The following is a 17,713-nucleotide window of genomic DNA, read 5'->3' on the forward strand; positions in this document are numbered from 1 at the left end:
TATGAATGTAAGTTGCGAGAGATTATGATTGGGAACTTTTATCCATGAAATTTAATCTATATTAACGTATAATAGGGATTAAGTTCATAAGTCTGGAAGTTACTCAAAATATTTTCGATGGAAAAAATTGTCCGATAGAAAATAACTTTTTATAGTTTGTACACCAAGGAATAAGTGGTACAAATGATAAAAGATAATTTCTATAAAAAAAATTAAATATTTCGTATAAATATCAGGGGACATTATAAACTATGATAATTTCTAGGCAGCCATGATTTAATAATGTTTTATGCCGTTGTAAATATCAGGGGACATTTGAGTGCCATTTGTAGAAAGTTAAAACGACCTATCTTGACCTTAATTGCAAAAATATCCATTTTGGCTTCATTTTGAAGTAAGGTAATTTTGGCTTAAATTTGAAGTAAGGTAAATTTGTAGCGCAGAGCGACAACAAATTAAGTTGTACAAAGGAACGAACCGCTCAGCATTGCCGTACACTGTCATAAATTTTCAAAAGTTGTTTCACTTCACGCCATTGATTTGATGTATTATGAATCTCCAACTTCCAAGTAATACTATTAACAAGTGACAAACTTAAGGATCTGTAGATTCGACAAATTATGGGAATCTATTGACCTTTGTGGGAAGATAACTGTACGTAGGCCACTACTATTTATTTATAAGAAATTCTTATGAGGTGACATATCATCTGATTGAGTTCAATATCTCTGCAACTGGTGTTGCATTTAGGAAGATGGCCTTGCCTTGCTCTTCATTGTCATCCCACATTCATACTGGACCTCACCACCATTGTAACAGACAGTGCATTCCACATTTCCATAGCTCGCTTAATGCAGGAACTAGTGCTGGCAAACGGAGAAACCTGTACCAACGATGGGGTACTAAAGGTGACTATATAATTTCTATTGTGTTTTTCTGAGATATAGTTCCTTTTTTTATTTTATCATTCTACATTTAAATGAAGAATGATAATCTATTTTTCCTGTTTTCGTTGGGAATAAAGGACAGTAGATAATTTCCACTATAACTACTATGGTTATTTTTATATCACATTAATTTCAGCTCAACTGATTAATGTATCTTGATATGCAGGTTCAAGAAAGATTGTTGCTTGTGTTGGGGAAGGTACAGCCTCCCTCACTTACCAGTCTACTGAAAAATCTGCTATATCATTTGGTAGAAAATAATTTAATTTTTAATAAGACTGCGATTTGATTTATGTTGAGAATTACTTTCGGTCTAGCTATTTTGTTATCGACTCATCATTTAGTTATTTTGTTATCGATGATTCCGGATCTAACATATAATATGTCATTCAGGTATTTTGTTATTTACCTTTCGAACCACGAAGTGTGATCTATATTTAAGAAAAGAGATATGTCAAATTCCAAATTTCTACAACCAAATACCTATGTGATGGATCTGGAAATAATTTTTCAATTTAAATGTTTATAATCTCGTGATCCCTGACTGTTTTTGTTGGATACATTCAGATCCTACAGTACTGGTGAAACGAGAATTTCCTCCAAGTTTTTGGAAGGACCATGTTATCGAATCCCTAATGCCATCTTACAAGGTTAGTAATCTCAGTGCCTGTCGATTGATTAATGCCCATCACTGTAGCAGCTCCGCCGCCATTGTTATAATTGACGACGTGAAATAATTATAGGTTGCACCATCAGACGAGAAGCGTATCGAGACATTAATATCCGAGATTAAGAATATGTTTAGATCTATGGACTATGGGGAAATTAATCCCTCTGCATATGACACTGCTTGGGTAGCAAGGATTCCAGCAGTTGATGGCTCTGAGAAGCCTCAGTTTCCTGAAACACTTGATTGGATTCTTCAAAATCAGTTGAAAGATGGTTCTTGGGGTGAAGAATTCTACTTCTTGTCATATGACAGAATACTAGCTACTCTTGCATCTATTATTACTCTTACTATATGGCAGACTGGAGACTCACAAGTAAAAAAAGGTTTGTACTGCATTGATCAAAGCCCTTGTGACTGATTGACGGATTGAAGTAGAAATATGTTGATATCAGCATTGCCCTTACCTTGTCTTCATACAGTGACAAAATTATGGTATATTCTCTCCTGTGAAAAGTTTTTAACTTGTACATATTTCAGGGATTGAATTTTTCAAGACACAAGCTGGAAAATTAGAGGAGGAGGCTGATATCCACAGGCCATGTGGATTTGAAATAGTATTTCCTGCAATTCTAAAAGAAGCTAAAGCCTTAGGTCTGGATCTGCCTTATGAACTGCCTTTCATCAAGCAAATCATTGAAAAACGGGAAGCTAAGCTTGAAAGGTCAGAATCTCCTCTGTCATTGATAAATTTACCATGCCATGATCTCTAGTTAAAGTGATAACTAACTGATTAACTTTACCTTGGTGGTGTTTGGATTAGGCTTCCTACTAATCTTCTCTATGCCTTTCCAACGACGTTACTGTATTCTTTGGAAGGACTGCAAGAAATAGTAGAGTGGGAGAAAATAATGAAACTTCAATCCAGGGATGGATCATTTCTGGGCTCGCCGGCATCTACGGCTGTTGTGTTCATGCATACTGGGAACAAAAAATGTTTGGAATTTTTGAATTTGGTGTTAAACAAATTGGGCAACCATGGTATACTATAATTTCAGGAAGTCTTTTTTTTTATATATTAATATAGATTTATTTTAAATATAGATTTAACATGCATTGAAAGAGATTTAATTTTTTACCTATAAATTCTTTTATGAATATATTATTAAATATTTTTTTATATAATTATTTAATTTCAATTGTATGAAACTATTATTTAAATAATTTTTTTTTATAATTATTTAATTTCAATTTTGATGAAAGACCCACAGCCTTAGATATAATTATTTAATTTCAATTTTGATGAAAAACCGACAGCCTTACATATAATTATTTAATTTCAATTTTGATGAAAGACCCACAGCCTTACATATTATACTGGGCTCAATGATTTGTGAAAAATATTATATTTCAAATTGAAAATTGCATAGCATTGATTTGTGGAAAATTTGTTATTGCAGTGCCTTGTCAGTATCCGGTTGATCTATTTGAACGTCTGTCGACCGTTGATACTGTTGAGAGGCTAGGGATTGATCGCCATTTCAAAGAGGAGATCAAGGACGCGTTGGATTATGCTTACAGGTATTATGTCTTTGGGCATTCTAAAGTACGAGTATCAGCTCATGGTAATTATTATTATATATGAAATTTTTTGAAAGTTGAAAGCTTCTGTGATGTACTGACTCATTATATTTAAATATTTTCACACGAAGTTTTCGAATAGAAAATGTGAGTCATCATCCGGATTGAAATTACTGTGCAGCCACTGGGACGAAATTAGAGGCATTGGAAGGGGTAGGGAGAATGCTGTCCGTGATATCGATGATACAGCGATGGGCCTTCGAATCTTGTGACTGCATGGATACAATGTATCCTCAGGTAAAATGTTGGTGTAGAGAGCTATTATATTTTGCTGGGAATTGTGCCAATGGCCTTGTTTTTGAATTCATTCAGGTTGTTGAACTATACAACCAACATTTTTGGCAGATGTTCTAAAAAAATTTAGAGATGAGAATGGAGAGTTCTTTTGCTTCTTGGGTCAATCACAGAGAGCAGTTACAGACATGTTAAATGTCAATCGTTGTTCACACGTTGCATTTCCGGGAGAAACGATCATGAAGGAAGCAAAACTCTGTACGGAAAGGTATCTGAAGCATGCTCTGGAGGATGTGGATGCCTTTGACAACTGGGCTATTAAAAAGAATCTTGGGGGAGAGGTAGGTACATAATATTGTTGGCTATTCTAATCATTCCAGATTTTGGAAATATTTCAAGGATTTGGTCAGAATATTGTTGGCTATTCTAATCATTCCAGATTTTGGAAACATTTCAAGGATTTGGTCAGTAGGTGCAAGTTCAAACAGTTGAATTCTCTTTTTGTTGATTAAATTAGATTTAAAAAACCATTATTTCAATTTACAGTTTAATATATTCGATCGATCTTTCATAATTTTTTCTCCAGGTGGAGTATTCACTCAAATATCCCTGGCATAGAAGTATGCCAAGGCTGGAGGCTAGAAGCTACATTGAAAATTATGGACCAAAGGATTTCTGGGTCGGGAAAATTTTGTATATGTAAGATTCATAAAACCACTCTGTAAATTTAACTTTCAAGATCGTATGATTGAGTTTTTCCGTTTTTCCAATTAGTATTATGGAAAAATATAAATATACTTTGTCAACTCCTTTATGTAACCGAAAAAAAGGTAAGAAATAAATTATTAAACGACAGCAATGTCTAAAAATAGTTTTTCTCTCTATAAAACCTCCATTAATATTTACTTCCGTCTGTAACTCCCTCTTCCAGGATGCCAAATGTTTTCAACGAAAAATATTTGGAATTAGCAAAATTGGATTTCAATCGACTGCAAGCTTTACACAGACAAGAGCTTCAGGATATTCGGAGGTGTTGCTTACTCCACATTTACATTTCATTGATATTAAATCTATCTTCCTTACCGAAAGCTAACAATATATTTTGCACTGTTCAAAGGTGGTGGAATTCATCGGGTTTCTCAGAGCTCGGCTTCACTCATCGGGAACGTGTGGCTGAAATATATTTCTCAGCAGCGTCTTTTTTGTTTGAGCCAGAGTTTGCTACCTGCAGAGCCGTTTACACAAAAACTGCTATTTTCACCGTCATATTAGATGATCTTTATGACGGGCATGAAACTTTAGACAATCTCAACCTGTTTACAGAATCTGTGAAAAGGTAAATTTTTCGTTGATTCGAACTAACTTTTTTATTCCTATTTTTTTTAACGAAAGAGTCTGGAACAGTTTTCAGGCATACATATTCCTGTTCCAAATTAAACCATAAAACTCGTAGCAACTAAACCAATCTACCTTTACAAATTTGAAAATATCTAATTCTGATTTTTGGTGACTGTCAGATTCTAACATCCCCTTTACAGTTTAAGTAGCAACCATAAAACTCGTAGCAACTAAACCAATCTACCTTTACAAATTTGAAAATATCTAATTCTGATTTTTGGTGACTGTCAGATTCTAACATCCCCTTTACAGTTTAAGTAGCTTTTTTTTTTTTTAATAAAAAAAAAGGTTCTATATCAAAAATAAAACAGATAGTACATATGTCATGTTTCTTGATTACAGCGTGTTTCTTGAGCATACATTACCTCCAAAAAGAAAGTGAGGTCTCTTTCCTGCTAATCTTAACTTCTAGTTCACTATCCAACATACTTAGTCCAAATATCTTTTATGATAAAGTGAAAACTTAGAATGTGTTCATCCTCTTACAATAAAAAAAACCCTTTTGTCCTTCATTCCCCTGCATTGACTTCTAACTCTTTGAGAAGTTTATACTTCCATCATTTATCTCTCCCAGTGGCCATTTTGGAAAGTAAATCTGTAGTCCAGTTCTGTTCTCTATATATGTTGTTACCACTTGGATTGAACCTCAGGGCTGAAAGAAGGCAATGTCAAGGTAACCACAAACCACGCTTATCCAAGTAGCTAGCTCTACTAGGGCTGAAAGAAGGCAATGCCAAGGTAACCACAAACCACGCTTATCCAAGTAGCTAGCTCTACTAGGTTGGGAGAGGGCTCTCTCCATAAGGATCTCAGCCAAGATCACTGGATCAGGAAAATGATATTAGGCTAGATATAGTAGCACAAGGTTTGATTTGATTTTAAATGGGTTTTGATGGATCTATGGAGCCAGACAGTTAGGGCTAGGGAATTAGGTCAAAATTGAAGGGTGTTCAATGGGTCAAGGTAGGTATAAGGCTTAGCACTCTAGGGCTTGATGGGTGAGTTGTTTTAAGACTGGTGAGGAGCTAGGAAGAGCATGCGATTACCATGGATCCTTCCTAGAATGTAGAAAACATATAATGGTGAAAATTTTCCCAAAGCAGAAAAGTGATATCATGAATTCTACCTATGAACTTGAAAACATTCACTTAGAAGCAAAGAAATGATTAATGAAGTACATAAAACATTCTAACATATGATCACAAGAGAAGAAACTGAACCAAAATTCATACCACATGGATCCCAAATAAATAGCTGCAATTTTTATTAATCTCCTGCTAAACTGCTACAAAATGATGTATGATCAAGGCATAAGCATCCAGTTGAGTCCAACTCTTTACAACGAGAAAGAAGAAGAAGATATAGGCATTGTTTCAACCTCCTCCCATCCTCAGGGGTCGAATCCCTAAGATGACTTTTAATCTAATGAATCTACCCTCTACTACTAATTAGCCGTCATATTTACAAGCCAAGTCATCATTTACAATAGTAAAACATACTCCATGAGAGAAAATCCATGAACACAATCAAAACACAGAAAAATAGCCATCCTGTGAAAAATTTGCCCTATGCGCAGCGCCACTGGTCCAACGCGCAGCGCCACTTTCAGGTCCCTTTTGGAGGCCTTCCCGACATCCAAATTGAGCTCATGATAGCTCATTGGAAAGCTATTCAAGTCTAATTTCGAAAACACTTAGAATTTCTTCACTCGAAGCTTATTTGACACCTCAAAATTTGATTCTTCCAAGACTGCTTCTTTGTGTCCAAAAAGTGGCAGAAAGGTCTTTTTTAGGGTGTTTTTTGACTTTTTGGTAGACCAATTCTACCCCAAAAACTTAGCAAATCCATAGGGTGCATGTACTCATCGCTCTGAATCCAAAAATGCAATCCATTTTTCCATTGGGTGTCCTTAGGAAAAGCGCAGCGCCGGTGGCGCTGTGCATTGAGCCAGATTTTCTGTGTGTGCAATTTCCAAAATTTGAAAAAAACAAAATCTCCTCCAAACCTAACCAAAATTGGTGAGCAGCACCATCATCAAGCATCTTGATGAGCCAAGGAAGCTTCAGCAAGCAACCTAAGCCTATCCTCCTCTTTTTTTCCCTTTAGAGCCCGCCTTAGCCTAGCTTTCATCTGTTTGACCCTCATGTTGCAAATTTTGTTTCGGGTCCTGTAGTGGTAGGCCATGTGCCTGATCATCTGGTTGTCCCTATTGGCCTTTTGCAACAACTTCTCTAGGTGCAAATTGACTCTTTCAAGCCAAATCTCTCTATCATCCTCAATTTCCTTCTCAATAGGAGTCAAAGTGACTAGTGCCTCTTCCTTTTACATAAATTCACCCTTGTCACCTTGTCGTTTTATCTTGAGAAGTTCCAGCTCCATGAGGACCTACTTGTCACTCAACTTCTTGTTCTCTTGTTCCAAATATGTGATGACATACTTGGCTCTCTCCAAATTGTCCATCAATGCTTGGAATTGAGCCTCCTTTTCCTGTATGATGATGTCCTTTATTATTTCTTCATCCTGAGCCTCTAAGTCAATTCTCCATGCCATGATGAATATAATGCTGCTCCGGATCATCATGCTCTGTCAAATCAAAGTCTCTCTCTTCCTCCTCATCATCAAAACTTTCCCCTGACATCTTTTCTTTCCCTTTGTGCAGATGTTGCACCTGTTCTTTCTGTGTTGATGAAGAAGGCAAAGCCCCTTCCACATCCTATGGAGCAAGCATTTGCCTATGAGTTGATGAAGAAGGCAAGGTCCCTTCCACATCCTGTGGAGCAAACACTTGCCTATCAACTGCAAACAATCTTTTTGTGCCCCTCTGGTATGTCATGTAGGTCCTGGGCACCTCAGTAGCTCTAGTCTCTTTGGCCTTCTCATCTGTCTTCACTTGAGCACTGCTAGAAGGTCCTCCTGATTCTTGGGACATTGGTAGAGGAATTTGAGGACCTCTGAAGATGTCATGAGCAATAAATGTCTCCGAGGAGATGTTGAGGAGGTTAAGATAATGAAGCACAATCATCTTCATCAGGGAATAATGATAAAGACTACTCATCTACTGAGGGTATGGCTTTTTCTGCACAAAGTGGGCCATCTTCTCAATATTCTTGAACAAGAAATAAGGGAGGTTTAACATCCTCACCCTAGTAAAATGCATGAGAAGCCTGATGTGATAGGTGTATAGTCTGGAAAATCTACCCTGACAAGTGAAATATTTCATGGTGATTTTCATCATGGGGGCATACTTGTCTTCAAGGAACCTGAAAGGAAAAATCCTTTTTGCTTCATTTTTGTACCCGGGTTTGATGTAAGGCTCATAATAGTGTTCATCCAGGTCCTGTGCCTTATACCACTTCTCCCCTACATTTGGAATCCTGGTTGCATCCACAATAATGGAGGGTGAAACTGTATATGTCACCCCAACAAGAGTCACCTTGTTGTCCCAGAGATTGGCTACAAAAACCCTGGTGAGCTCAGGGTGGTGTTGAAATCTCTCTACCTGCTCACAGAGCTCATATCACCCTAGATGCCTGAAACAAGTGACAGTCAAATGAGAGGCCTCAAACTCTCTGAGGTTTGATGGCTCTTCCCTGATAATTTTGCCTCCCTTGTGTGGTTTTCTCTGATGCCTAGGTCTCTCTGTTGAACTGTCATTGCCAGTGTTTTCCTCTTCCTCATAGTCTCTGTCTTTTCTGTCCATGTTTGCAAATTTTGAGGCTGTGCACTCCTAGAAAGGGATGAAGGGAGTGAGCAAGAGTGATTAGGAATAAGGGAATGGGAGAAGACCTTGTGAGGTATATGGTGGGCTAGGAAATGAATGGGAGGGTATGAATCATGAAAATGAGGGAGAGGGGCTTGGGTCGTTTTTTGAAGTATAGCTTGTAGGATGAAGGACAAAGGAATATAAAATTTTATGGAGTGATATAGGGAAGGGGTTTAGGGCTTTAGTGATAGGTGATGGGAGAAATAATGGGGGTTAGGGTTTCTAGGGTATAATTAAGGAAGAATCTAGGGTTTCACTTTTGCCATTGTAAATTACCTTTAAAAACTTCAATTGCAAACCAATGATGAAGTACAGTGAGGAAACTTACTTGCTTGAGGGAAGAGAGGGTGATTTTTGATGTTTTTAGGTAGCTGGAGGATTTTTGGCCCTTGTTGGATGAACACACAACGCCCTTCTAAACGCGCAGCGCAGTTGTTTTTTACACTGCCAAAACTCGCCTACGCGCAGCGCTCAGTCTCTACGCGCAACGCCACTTCAAAACAACTTTTGACTGCCTTCCTAGTGTCAAAATTAGGCATGGGATAGCTTGTTGGAAAGCTTGTCCTATCTTCTTTCTATAACATTTTGAATTTTTCAATTTGGAGCTCATTTGCCCTGTCAAAAGCTCAATCTCCCAAGACTGGTCAAAATGTGCAGAATGAGGCTGCCAAAATGCAGAGTGTTGTTGTAGTCAACTTTTGGAGGTCTTCCTCAACTCCAAATTGCACTCATGATAGCTCATTGGGAAGCCCTCTGTGTCTAGTTATCATTTGACCCATCAATCAAGTCATTTGGACACTCTAGCTAGGATAAAACTTGGTTTACCGAAGGTCACTCCAGAAGTGCAGTAACTCTCCTATGACAACTGTAGTTTTGAACTTTCTCCAAAACCATGATCCCTGTGTAAACAAAGAAGGATTTTTTTCTTCTTGGGTCTATGATGGACAAAAACCTCTCACACTTTTGTCAAATTCATCTTTTCTTATTCAGAAACATCATTTGAATAAAACCTATCTCGATATGTGGAACAAGGGATTTGTAGAAATGAAGGGAAATGAAGGGGATGAGGGGCTTCTAAATTCTTAAGAAAATTTTGCGAAGTAGGGAGGGATGTTAGGAAGCAGGGGAGAGTGGAAGTTCAAGGATTGAGTGAGGGGAAGGGGTCCAAAAGGGAAAAACACAGGCCTAACGTAGAAAAGTGTCAAATTGTAGCAATAGGCTAGGGTTTGTGGGAAAATGATGAATTTGAGGGATATCAGTGATGGGAAGTGTTTAAGAAGGCATATTAAATATAGGGGAAGGTGTATGAGCATCAGGATACAAGTTTTGTTGATGATTTGACCATCCAAGAAAAATTACCTTCAAAACCCTAGGAGAGGGAAATGAGCCTTACCTAAGCACAACTGAAGCACAAACGAGGTGTAAAATGGCCCATTGGAACCTGAAATAATGATGACAACTGTTTGAATGATGGTACACTGAGCTAAATGGTGACATGAACCAATACTTGGAAGACTTTGGAAGGAGTGAAAACAAATCCTAGACCTGATACCCAGTGACCAAATTTTTACTTGAAGACTCACTGAAATGAAAAAAATTGACTTTGACACCCTAAGACCACTTTATAAGAGCATATTTGATCACTTGTGACAGTATGCAAATACTGACTCTAACATATGTGATCAATGTTGATGAGTTGGTATGTGCTCACCATAGTCTTGATGGGCTTCATCCAATTATTCAAGATCAGAGAGTTGAAATTATTCAGACCCTTAGCCGAGTAAATAATGCCTTTTGCATCCCTATAGACCTGTAGGTTCTCCAATCCCAACCATTTCCGTGCTATCAACACTCCCCCCTAACCATTTCCCTGCTATCAACACTCCCCATAGCACCACTATCTCTGCCTTACTGTTCGTGCCCTGTCCTCCTTCCCACAAAAAATGATAGCTTTTTCCCCGCTCAATGACTATGTAAACCCCACATCCACATTTCCTCCCACTGCAAGCACCATTGAAGAATCGCAGTGGGAGTATATGCCATATGTTTTTCCAAATAATTCTTCTTTGCTTGCTTGCAATTTGAGCTGGTCCTATCTCCAAGAAATAGGTCACTGTTTTTATTACGTCCTCCCTAACTATCAGATTCTTGTTCTCAAATATGAGTGCATTCTTGCTCCTCCAAATGATCCATACGAGATATAGAGGGAGAAAACAAAAATTGTCATGGGTTTTAATCCACTTCCATATGCAACTTCTTAATGTAGTGAATTGATCCATCTGCATGATGCCAAAGTAGTCCATTATCCCTTCCCAAACAACCATCCCAGAAATAAATGTGCATTATCCTCACTACTTACCTTACAGAGTAGGCATATCCCCTTTATAGCCACCTAGCTGGAACACTTGATTTTGTTGGGGTTATCCCCTTTCCAAATTTTCTGAAACTAGGAGTCCCCCTTCTGTCCCAATGCCTCCCTAGGGATGTAGTTGTATATCTCTTTTACGGAAGGATGCCCCTTTTTCAAGAGTCCCCCCTCCCCCACCGCCTCCCCGCCCCTTGACATTTGGTGCCTCTTATCATTTATTGAGATGCCTTGTTTCTCAAGTTGGTGATATAATCTTCCCATTCCCTCCCCTTAGGTAGTTGAATGTCCCTAGCACTTTTCCATGATTGGTCATCTATGCACAATGCATCAAACTTATAGATATGATTTAGAAAGGTGAGCCCTCTATTATATGAGATTAAGAATTCCATATGATAGAGTGTGATTCCCTCCCATACCTAGCTTTACATAATTTCAATTGGTTTGATTATTAAGTACATACTTACTTCATTGGCTTTCCTTTCAGATGGGATCTATCACTGGTAGATCAAATGCCACAGGACATGAAAACATGTTTAAAGGGTTTCTACGATACGTTTAACGAAATCGCTGAAGAAGGACGCAAGAGGCAAGGGTGTGACGTGCTAAGCTACATTCAAAAAGTTGTATGTATTAAGTCTCTTATCATTTTCTGGTTATGTAGTTTTTTTTATTGATTATAGATTCATGATTCACTCATATGGTATATGGCAGTGGGAGGTCCAGCTAGCAGCGTATACTAAAGAAGCAGAATGGTCTGCAGCTAGATACGTACCATCCTATGATGAATATATTGAAAATGCTAGTGTGTCAGTAGCGATCGGAACAGTGGTTCTTATCAGTGCTCTTTTCACTGGGGAGGTTCTTACAGATGATGTACTCTCTAAATTTGGTCAAGAATCCAGATTTCTATACCTCTTGGGCTTGACAGTGCGTCTAGCTAACGACAACAAAACTTATCAGGTATTTATTTTTCATATTCAACAATTTATATATTAAATACCATGTGATAGACAATATAATTTTGATTAAGATTTATTTTGTTAATCTTGATGAATCTCATTAATTTTAATTAACTATAATTAATGAATCCACCTCACTCAAATCTGTTGTAATTAACACAAGAGCATTTACTAATGTAATTGATATACACATTTTAAGCTGATTAATATAAATATGAAATTAATTTAAATAAACTTATTTCAACTACATTAATAAATATAATGAAATCTTTTTATTTATATCAGACACCATACTATATAAACAATAAAATCCTCATCATTGATTTTTGTTTTTATCTTATTCCTCCCATAAAAATAATGCGTTTTCAATTGACGGGATGAAAAACAGTAGTTGCTGCAAATAATGTGTGTTTAATATATAATTGTAAAAACAGTAAAGGAAACCATTAAATTAACTTATTGCAAATGATTTTATTACTCATTAAATTAATTTAATGCATGTATATTTAACATATATTAAACATAAGAACATTCATATCCTTTAATTGCGACTAATGTTTAAATGTTTCTTATACTGAAATCCGTACTGTTAAATATAAATGCAGGCTGAGAGAGATCAAGGGGAGTTGGCTTCTGCCATAGAGTGTTACATGAAGGATCATCCTGAGATATCTGAAGAAGAAGCTCTGAAACATGTGCATAGTGTTATGGATAACGCCCTTGATGAATTGAATAAGGAGTTTGTGAACAACAGAGATGTAATACCGGACAGTTGCAGGAGACTAGTTTTTGATTCGGCGAGAGTAACGCAGTTGTTTTACATGGATGGAGACGGTTTGACACTTCCAAATAATATGGAAATTAAGGAGCAGGTCAAAAACTGCCTCTTCCAACCGGTTGCCTAGATTCAATACTTTAGTTGAAGGAATATAAGCTTGACATAGAAGCTGTTAGACAAGGGTATTTGCCCCAGAGTTGTCTGGTTGGTTTACTACTCGCCGCTGTCCTAATGAAACATTGTCATCAAACTGATGCACTTCGAATTTTATGGCATCTAACTATCTTTAGAAAATATATAATATATTTGGAAAAATTTATTTCTAAAGTCACTTTTTTTTTGGTGTTAAATCTTATAATTTTTCAGCTTTCCAAATTTGGATTTTGATGGATTATTATTGCATATTAAAAAGTACAAAACTAAATTATAAAGAAAGATTCCAGGTAAATAATGGATTATTATTACATATTAAAAAACTACAAAACTAAAATATAAAGAAAGATTCCAGGTAAATGGAGATGGTATGTTTTAGATGGCATTTAAACATAATTAAAAAAATAAGAAAATTACAATAACAATATTAATTATTATTTTTCATAAAAGATTTACAGCGTAAATATATGAACCAAGTTCAAAATCATACAACTTTAACATTTAATATAATTTACTGAAAGTATTATATGTGATATTATGGTGAATTTTATATATTTTTAAAATAATAAAAAAACATTTTCATAATAAATATTTTTAAAGAAAAATCATAATTTCTATTAATAAAAATAAAAATTATATTCTAATTTGTGAATATGTAATATGAAATATGTTATACAAAAATCAATATACAAAACACCCAAGAAACCTCATAAAAATACACACAAAGGTACCTTGTGATAAATAACCATTTCATATAAATATCAGTCAAACAACACCCAACAAAATAACATATCAGAAACTCCAAAGGAGAAAATAAAAATTTTAAATTCAAATATATTTTTAAATTTTTATTTTTCTAAATATTAATATATTAAATTTTAATGTGTTTAAAAATAAAAATAAAATTTATTTAAAGAAAATATTCTTTTTATTCGATTTACTTAACCATTACAATTTATGAATTTAAAATAATTATTATCTATGCTGAATTTTAATAACATTTATCAAATGTTACATTTAAAGTTTATTGGTCATTAATATAGTGGAATATATTATTCAAATTTAAATTTTATTATATAACATATATTTACCATTTAATACAAGAAATAAGGTTTAGCATATATAGATTTAAAATTTATATATTTAATATTTAAAACATTAAAGTATCTTAATTTTTATTTATTTATCAGAAAAAATAAAATTTATATATATAGATATGTTTTTTTATTGGATTGTTCACCCGAAATGTTTTTCACACAGTTTTGACTATAAAATTTCTTTGTTTATGAATAATTGTGGAAATATACACTTTCAAAATATACATTATTATTCACATTTAAGATTTATTTTGCAACATATATTTATCATTGACATCAACTTTTGAGGTTTATGATATAAAATTATAATGTTAGATCTTAAGACTTTTGTGATCCCATAATGATAATGATGCTAATCTTTACCGTGTGATATTATAACACACACTTACCATATGTTATTAGTTCTCAATCTTATATGCAATGACATGAATCAATTGTTAATTAAATGAGCATTGGAGTAATCGATGAATTTGACATTCTCTATATACCATCATTGTATATTGTTTTTAATGGGAGTAAAGTCGACAGTACTGTACTAATTGAATGTTGTTCGCATGGTTAATATCACGACATGCAACACAAGAAGGCTCTAGTAGCTTGGGACACCTGGCTTGGTTTGCTCCCTCCGATCTAGGGTTGGCGATCCAACGGTCCTGGGCACCCAGGGTTTAACATCGTAACCGCTCCTCCCGCATTCTGCTACCAGTGGTTTCATTTGTGTTGTGTGGTTTCCCCGGTTTTCTTCTCTGCAACTAAAATGATCCTTCGCTGCCGCAGAGAAGGTTTTTGCTTGTCCGTTCCAGTTCTGATGGGGGGTTATGTCGAGCCCTATCTGGCCGGTACCCTGCAACATCTGCTTCCTCCTTGTTTTGGATATTTTCCTCTCGCTATCAACTTCTTTTCGAGGGTACTCAGATGGGTGATTTTGCTCATTCAATCCATTGTGCAGGGGATTCATATTTCCATCGGCTTACCCGTCCATATGAAGACAAATTTGGAGGCTATTGACCTCGAGAAGGTAAATAGAAATTGTTATGACAGAGTTGCTTAAGGTTTGCTTCTTCTATTTTCTAGTTCGAGTAACTAATGACCGATTTCCTGGGTTTTGGGCGCAAGCGGAATTCGACTTTCCATAACTAATTTGTCTCAGGTATTTCTTAAATCTTCTGCAAACTAGTTTTAAGTTTGATGTTAAGGGTTTCATTCGAATTCCATTCTTTGTGCATTGACAGGTATTATTCTATGCCGGAATCATCCCATCATGGCCATGATGGCTTCAAATGCTTCCTTATTACTCATGGTGTTGCCTTCTTGTTTCCATGTTGGTCACAATGTTGAACCCTATGACAGTTTGTTATTTCTCCACTGGATGATATTCTAGCTTTTCTTGGTGAAAGAATTTGTCTTTAGGTGGAGGTTATATGCCAACCATAATCCGTATTTAATACGTTGTTTTAAAGGAGTTAGGAGTACTCAGCGAGCTGAGTTGTTTCCAGTTCCTCCATGACATAGCATGTGTGACTCGGTCTTGCCAAGGGTTTACTTTAAGTTATTTTATTTTTTTGTTTGTGAAAGGGTGTGTAATTTCAGTTTTGAAAGTATACCAAGGTTTTGTATACAATATTAACGACTTGCACTTATCTTACTAGGCTTTAGGATCCTTTTAAATTTACTCGGCTTTTGATACCGAACTTATCATTTCGCCCTTAATGGACTTTGTCGAATCTGTATATGGATTATTTCTTTCGTTGAATAGATTATGAAAATGAATAGACTGTTAACTCGTCTTTCTTTCTAGGATTGACTAAATATTATTTTGAACCTTGCATTTGATAATGAGAGTTCTCTCACGATTAATCTGTCTAGAGGAATTAGTTGTGTTCTTGGAAATTTGACAGTTTTCCATAAATAAAATTCTTGGTTCTCCAATTTATAGTTACCCAGAACGAATTGAACCGGCTGACACTTAGAGTTATCATCTGTTTATAAAATATACAGTATACAGAAAGCTTGCATAATATAAACAATACTATGTTTCAGTAGTTAGACTATTATGTGTTGGTTATATCGAGCATATACATATATTGTTAGCAGTTCTCTGTCTCAATATTTAAGATATTTTCTTTCCATTTCTCTGAATATTAGGTACAGTTCTCTATTTTAGATATATCTTAATTCTCTACTTATGCATAAACTGTCCTCTATTATTATCATAAATAAATCTCTGGTTAGATATTTCTTATTAGCTTAAAATACAAAATTGACAATTCAAGTTTAGCTAGCAAAGCAATCACTATGATATCATTTCTTTTAATGATCACTAAGTCAAGGATTTGACTACTTATCTATTCACTGCCTTATTAATTATGTAATTCTTTTCTTTTCTTGGAAGGTCTCACCACCAAGCCGCGAGTCTGGAAATTACGTCCAGACTCTCCCCGAGCTCTTCCTTCTCCACACAGTAAAATGAGTCTGTTGCAGTCAGGTATCTTGGGCTTTAGGACTCACAATCCAGCCTCAAGTCACGTACCTCTCAGAATGTACTCAATGTTTTCCCACTGGTTTATTCCACCCAGCTCAAGGAAATCTAGGCAGCATTGTTCTGCTCCCTTTACCCATCTGATCTACTTTTCTTTCTCTATTTTTCCAGCCCCCTAGGCCTTCCTTCAATTCCTCTCTTGAGGAGACAGATGAGTAACCACTTTAACTATTTCAGGAGGTTAACAACTATTTCTTTCAATTCTTGTCAAAATAATTTAACTCTTAATTATTCATTAATCAAACAATAAAATATGTTCTAGCTTGCCAGCCATAGTTCTTTAATATTCCATGTCAAGTATTTAGGATAAAGTACAAAGATAAAATAAGTAAAACATGGTAACCAAATTAAACGTCTATGAAATGTGGGGTGTTACATCTTCCCCCCTGCGATGAACTCCATGGCGGTTTTAATCTTTTTTGGATCCACTGCTATACCCTCTGCTGATATGACATGACCTAGGTACTGCTTTCCAACTTTTGTAGTAATCACACTTGCTATACTTAGCGTATAATTGATTATCCTGCAGAGTCTGCAACACTATTCTCAAATGCTTCTCATGCTCCACCCAGTTCTTAGAGTAAATTAATATGTCATCAATAAAAATCAGCACAAACTTATCCAATTATGGCTAGAAAATACCATGCATCAGACTCATAAAAGTAGTTGGGGCATTGGTAAGGCCGAAAGGTAATACCACGAACTCATAATGAACATAACAAGTTTGAAATGCAGTTTTACAAATGTCTTCTTCCTTTATCCTTATTTGATGGTAGCCATATCTTAGATCAATCTTTGAAACCACACTAGCTCCTTGCACTTGATCAAATAAATCGTCAATACGTGGTAAAGGGTATTTATTTTTGATAGTCATCTTATTCAACTGACGGTAATCAATGCATAGCGTCAAATTTCTGTCCTTGGGATCCCCAAGGGGATACACTAGGATGAATGTAACCTTTATCAAGTAGTTCCTGAAGTTTCATTTTGAGTTTTGTTAACTCGAGTATGCTCATGCGATAAGGAGTTCTTCAAACAAGAGCTGCTCCAGGGACTAGTTCAATCATGAAATCAATATCACGTTTAGGTGGTAATCTAGGAATGGATTCAGGAAACACATCAACAAAATCTTGAATGACCGAAATATTTTCCAAGGAGGTCAATTTAAT

At 35.7% G+C, this 17,713-nt stretch overlaps 2 protein-coding genes across 2 annotated transcripts; both read left to right on the forward strand.

The window, feature by feature from the left end:
* Positions 1–713: 713 nt before the first annotated feature.
* On the forward strand, positions 714–3,363 carry LOC149263229 (bifunctional levopimaradiene synthase, chloroplastic-like). Its single transcript, XM_089387006.1, has 8 exons — positions 714–908; positions 1,114–1,146; positions 1,515–1,597; positions 1,691–2,000; positions 2,155–2,338; positions 2,438–2,655; positions 3,075–3,195; positions 3,327–3,363. The coding sequence occupies exons 1-8, from the start codon at positions 755–757 to the stop codon at positions 3,361–3,363; spliced, it is 1,140 nt and encodes a 379-aa protein (XP_089243132.1). The 5' UTR covers positions 714–754.
* Positions 3,364–4,079: 716 nt separating this feature from the next.
* Positions 4,080–12,910, forward strand: LOC149263230 (bifunctional levopimaradiene synthase, chloroplastic-like). Its single transcript, XM_089387402.1, has 6 exons — positions 4,080–4,188; positions 4,421–4,519; positions 4,607–4,825; positions 11,503–11,641; positions 11,730–11,978; positions 12,583–12,910. The coding sequence occupies exons 1-6, from the start codon at positions 4,112–4,114 to the stop codon at positions 12,880–12,882; spliced, it is 1,083 nt and encodes a 360-aa protein (XP_089243528.1). The 5' UTR covers positions 4,080–4,111; the 3' UTR covers positions 12,883–12,910.
* The last annotated feature ends 4,803 nt before the right edge of the window (positions 12,911–17,713 follow it).

This window comes from Pinus tabuliformis, chromosome 6 (assembly GCF_031772625.1).
Source record: "Pinus tabuliformis cultivar Carrire ecotype Pingquan chromosome 6, CPIR1, whole genome shotgun sequence".
Taxonomy (NCBI): domain Eukaryota; kingdom Viridiplantae; phylum Streptophyta; class Pinopsida; order Pinales; family Pinaceae; genus Pinus; species Pinus tabuliformis.

What these genes read in the sequence shown, in the direction of transcription:
- LOC149263229 (XM_089387006.1), top strand. Translation starts at nt 755, where the DNA reads ATGGCCTTGCCTTGCTCTTCATTGTCATCCCACATTCATACTGGACCT. An exon ending in CCAACGATGGGGTACTAAAG is followed by an intron (nt 909 to 1,113) that starts GTGACTATATAA and finishes CTTGATATGCAG; the next exon opens with GTTCAAGAAAGATTGTTGCT. An exon ending in TGTTGCTTGTGTTGGGGAAG is followed by an intron (nt 1,147 to 1,514) that starts GTACAGCCTCCC and finishes GGATACATTCAG; the next exon opens with ATCCTACAGTACTGGTGAAA.
- LOC149263230 (XM_089387402.1), top strand. Translation starts at nt 4,112, where the DNA reads ATGCCAAGGCTGGAGGCTAGAAGCTACATTGAAAATTATGGACCAAAG. An exon ending in TAAGCTACATTCAAAAAGTT is followed by an intron (nt 11,642 to 11,729) that starts GTATGTATTAAG and finishes GGTATATGGCAG; the next exon opens with TGGGAGGTCCAGCTAGCAGC. An exon ending in ACGACAACAAAACTTATCAG is followed by an intron (nt 11,979 to 12,582) that starts GTATTTATTTTT and finishes ATATAAATGCAG; the next exon opens with GCTGAGAGAGATCAAGGGGA.